Below are 4,870 nucleotides of genomic sequence, written 5' to 3'. Positions count from 1 at the left end.
TCTGGTTTTATCCCCTTCCCCCTTCAAACCTAGGTTAAAGCCCTCTCAATGAGCCCTGCCAATTCATGAGCAATGATCCTTTTCCACTGTGAGACAGCTGGACTCCGTCTGTTGCCAGCAGGCCCGGTGCCGTGTAAACCTCCCCATTATCAAAAAAGCCAAAATTCCTCCGATGGCACCAGCCCCTGAGCCACGTGTTGATCAGGTGTGTTTTCCTGTTCCGAGAGCCAGCCTGTGAGTGGGATTCCTTGTACGTTAAAATGCTGTGTGGCAGGAACGAGAAAGACATTGGCCCTAACTTGAAATTTCCTTTGTTCGCTCTGTAAACTGTGAGGATAATACTGAAATGATGTTAAGATCTGGGGATGAAAGATGCTAAGGCTCAGATATACCACACTTAGCTGAGGGGCTTAGATGTGGAGTGATACATCTCAGGCGCTATATATTCAGGACAGACCAATAAGTACCTGCAAAGACTGGCCTGTATTTTAGGGAGAAGGATTATGTCCTTTTAAAAGTACCACATGTTGGCCATGAATTTACTGAGCTTTAATACTCAGCCTCAAAAATCACATAATGGTATTTATCGGTAATGGGAGTAAATAACTGTATTTGACATTTGCTTTTGTATAGTCAGTAGTTATTTTTTCTTTTTTTTTCCCTAAAGTGATTTTATTGTTGATTTTCAAGGTCTAGAGTTCATGTCTGAAAGTTTTCTTGGTGACTGTTTCTGTTTTGTCTTTTAGATTGATGTGATTGTGGCTTTGGGCGGACTTGGAGGACGCTTTGACCAAACAATGGCATCAGTGGAAACGCTTTTTCATGCAACAAACATCACTCCTTTTCCAGTAATAGTGATCCAGGAGTGCTCGCTGATTTACCTGCTTCAACCTGTAAGTGTTTTGAAAAGTTACTTCATAATAAAACTGACCTTCCACCTACCCTGACCCTGTAGGTCTTGCACCATTAAATGCTCATTTTCTTAATTGTATTCTGTAGGGTCAGAGTCTAGATATAAAATACATTGCAGGGAAGTGGACAGCAAATGATGGGCTCTGCCTTCCTGCCGTGGAAAAGATTGTGCTTAATTTGTTCAGAATAGATTTGTTTAAAAGGGGAGGAACATAGAAATCCATAAGGTATGAAAACTGAATTTGGGTAAATAGAGGATTTTGATGATAAATTGAAAAAAAAAATTAAACTTTTTAATTAGATTCCAGTACGTTTAAATTTAGCGCACAGCCCTTTTGCATGTTGAGTAGCAATGAGGAAGTCTGCAGTAAGAGAAACAAAAGAAAGATCTAAGAGGAAGATATGAGGGAGTTCCTGACAAACACGTCAGGCAGAGCTCTTATGTGGTCTGAGTGGTGCAGTTCATTATGATGGGACTCCAGCTAGCATCAACGAGGGAATTTATTTAAGATGTGTTATTTTTGTGGTTTTTCAGGTCGTTATTCCATTTATTGATTCATAAAACAACACACACAAAAGATCTTGCTGGGCTTGTGCTTCTGAGATTTAAATTAAAGGCAGATCTAAGCATCAAAGAGTCTTCTAACAGTGATTCATTTATTTGTTTGGAAATATCTTTTCCTGATGTCAGGGTTTCTAGAAGCTTAACTAACTTTCCCATTTTATCTTGGAAAGCTTATTTCATTAAAATAAATAACATGCACAGATAAATTTGACAAAACCCAGCACCACACATGCTTCATTGTAATTCGAGAAAAGCATTAGTAAGGTTCTATGAGATTGTAGATTTAAATCCACAGGGGTAGATGCTGTATTAACAACTTTGAAGCACTGTGTCTGCAGGAAAGATAGTAGGCACAGGAGCTTATTTGCCAGTGTGACGAGGAATGACTGTGATCATTAGTTGCACAGCTAAATGGATAGAGGCAGCAGAGTGAGGGGGAAAGAGGGCTAAAGGATAACTAGATAAAATCTGAAAGTGAGGAGTAACTCGCTTGTGATTACCTGTGGGTGCAATACTTCACTGACCACTGTAAATTAATCTTAGGAAATTTTTAAGAACATATTGAAAAGCTGAAATAAGATGGAGAATTCCCAATTTAGCTTACAAAACACTTACTTGGACTGGAAGGACTTTTAGTTCTTTTCATTCATCTTTTCCATAAGTGGCTTTAAAATGCCATGCCTGAGGTTGTTTTCAGAAGAGTCTTCAATGAATAATTAAACCCTTTGCAACTTGAAAAAAAAAAATCATCATCTCTGCATTTCAATAGGCAGGAGAGGTCGCTAATTGTTTGGGCTTGCTGGAAACTTCTTTATGTTCTGGTTTTAATAATGCCGTATGAGAAGCATGTAATACTTTTTTGTTGGTGGAGAGAGTTCCATAGGGTATTTTTTTTTTTCTGCCGTTCCTGGCTGTCAGTCTGCATTGCCAGTACCTGACTTCTGTAACTTCAGGCTGTGTCTAGCGTTCAGAAATAAAGAGCAGATATAGGGGGCAGGCCATTTAAACAATCTTAATGCTAACTTTGACACAAAATTGCTTTTCATTGTTGGTTTAAACTTGTCACTGTCAGCATCTTCAGTCAACTGTCATGGTACGTCCAGATAGTAATATTAATCCTACATAGTTTAGATAAAAATCGAGTGAGTAGTTTATACACAGAAAGAAATGAGGATCCTAAGCTTGAAAGTACCCTTTTTTTTGTACAGAGTTCAGCATGATATTTTCTCTTGTAAACAGCCACAATCGTGGCATTCTCTCTTTTTTCCCCTCTCCCCTTTGTAATTTAAAATCAAGGTAGGAGGGAGTTGAACACAGTGGGAGACCCACTGACTTTTTGAAATGCAAGTCTGGAAACTGTGCAACAAATGAAGCAAGGTTTTGAGATTCAAATGCTAATGGAAATGATAAAGTTAATAGCATCATGCTTTTTCTATAAAATGTAGATCTGAAACCTTTCTCTCTTGGGGAAAAAGAATCTGATCTTTATTGGATTCTTTGGATAAAATATATGAGCAAAATATAACCATATTTTTGCTTCAAAATAACATTAGCTCTCCACTCACTATAGGCGGAGACTAGTATTGGTTCTCTATCGTGTGTACCTAGGCAGAGGCTAAAATCTTTGGATAGAGCAGAGAAACTGGTAAACCCGTAAACAGCCCTAGGAAGGATACAAAGGGGAATAACAAGTCAAGCTGCTGAATTTTTAGTTAGTAATGCAGAAACTAAGAGGAGGACTGTGTGAGCAGATCTGTAAGTACACCATAAAATCTATTAAGTAATTGCTTTGAAAGAGTTATTTCACATTATTACAATGTTGATATAGAGGGGTACAGCAGAAGAAATATATCAATATTTAACACACTTGTAAAGGTCCACAGTGTTGTAGGAAACAGGCTTATAGACTTGCTAGAAGTCTTCAAGGTGACAGAGGAAGACAGCGAGGACAATGCCCAATTTGGAATCCACTGCAGACTACCAAGCAAGGAGGACCAAGTAAACAAAGCCTTTTTTCATGAGTCAATAAAATTATCCAAGTACTGACTGTAAGGATAATTGGCATTTTGAGTACTGAGGCCTCTCTTGGGAAATAGATGGACAGACAGTGCAAGTTTTTGAAATATATTGGGAAAAATGTTTTGGCATGGAAAGTGAAGAAAACTGCAAGGAAGTAAACTCTTTTATAGTAATTTCTGACCTGTAAGGATGAACTATGTTGAGAGGTGGAGAAGAAAAAAAAGATGGGAAGAATTACACCCCATAAATGTCTGTCTCCATGGACTCTATGGAGAAATTGGGTGGTAGGCTGAGATCTAGGTATACGCTGTAGGTATCTAAATTTAGATAAATGAATTCCAATATAGGTCTAATTACTAAACAGGTACTTAGGAAAAGAAAGCAGGCATGAAATTAGGTGCACCTATGGAAGGGCCCAAGCAATGAGAACATAGTCTGTAACTACAGACGTTGCTCTCAGATTTTCTCTCATCTGAGTGGGAAAGGCAAACTGATAACAAACAGCCTAAATTTAATGCATCTTTTGCTCAGTCTTCACTAAAGCAAAATATTCCTTTGAGCAGATAACCAACACAGTTAATATCAGTGCCAAAGTCTGAAGACTTTAAATTTCCTCAGAGAAAAAGCAAATAAGAGATCGAGGTGCCTTTGATTTTTGCCAGCTCCAAGGGTTGTTAGTTTTTGTGTGCCATGCAACACTAATTAGGATAGGAGTCAGAAACAGGGAGACTTGTGTAAGAATTCCAGGAGGTAATGCTTGCTCTGGAGCATTTTCTAATGTGATGATTGGAATTTTAAAAAGAAAAAAGAAGAAAAAAAAAAAGAAAGAAAAAGTATCTCTGCACTGAATAGTCATCGTATTTCTTTCTGAAGTGGGGGGGAGGGAGGAAAGCCTGAATTGTTAATAAGGAGTAATCACTCTTTATAAGCAGGATATTTTATGCAGCAGTCCGTACATTTTATGCTTGAAATTTTGGTAATATCAATTACCATTAGACTATAGCCTGGCTGAAGAGCATTAGGCCCTTAGAGTCATGTTTATCATGCTACCCATGCTGAGTATGAATGGCTTAAGGTTTCACATACATACTTTCTCATTTTCTGTTAGTGTGCTTCTCAGGAGTACAGAAACATTAGCTTCTGTACACTGAGCATAAATTATCTTTTATCTGTGAGTTTTATGGCAGTCTGTAATACAAGGTAATAGGATTTATGACCAGGAAATGAGAAGATGTCCAAGAGTTAATGAGGCCTGTCTTTTACATTATACTGAGCAGTTCAGTGTTCCCCACACAGGATTCCAGCCCTGGCATGTAGGGGAGAAGAATTGCTACCTATACATGAAAATGTGTTATAGCAGCATATTTTTGTTTG

The 4,870-nt window shown here is 38.1% G+C and overlaps 1 protein-coding gene across 1 annotated transcript in view; it reads left to right on the top strand.

Annotated features, from left to right (window-relative positions):
* The window catches only part of TPK1 (thiamin pyrophosphokinase 1), a 261,714-nt gene that overhangs the window by 146,344 nt on the left and 110,500 nt on the right, over nucleotides 1-4,870 (top strand). The window contains exon 5 of the mRNA XM_009321596.1: nucleotides 747-893. Coding sequence (XP_009319871.1) covers nucleotides 747-893 — 147 coding nt within the window. The remainder of the gene's footprint in view (nucleotides 1-746; nucleotides 894-4,870) is intronic.

The sequence above is a fragment of the Pygoscelis adeliae genome, unplaced genomic scaffold (genome assembly GCF_000699105.1).
Source record: "Pygoscelis adeliae isolate BGI_AS28 unplaced genomic scaffold, ASM69910v1 Scaffold40, whole genome shotgun sequence".
In the NCBI taxonomy this organism is placed as follows: Eukaryota; Metazoa; Chordata; class Aves; order Sphenisciformes; family Spheniscidae; genus Pygoscelis; species Pygoscelis adeliae.
This window is presented reverse-complemented; position numbering and strand designations above follow the sequence as displayed.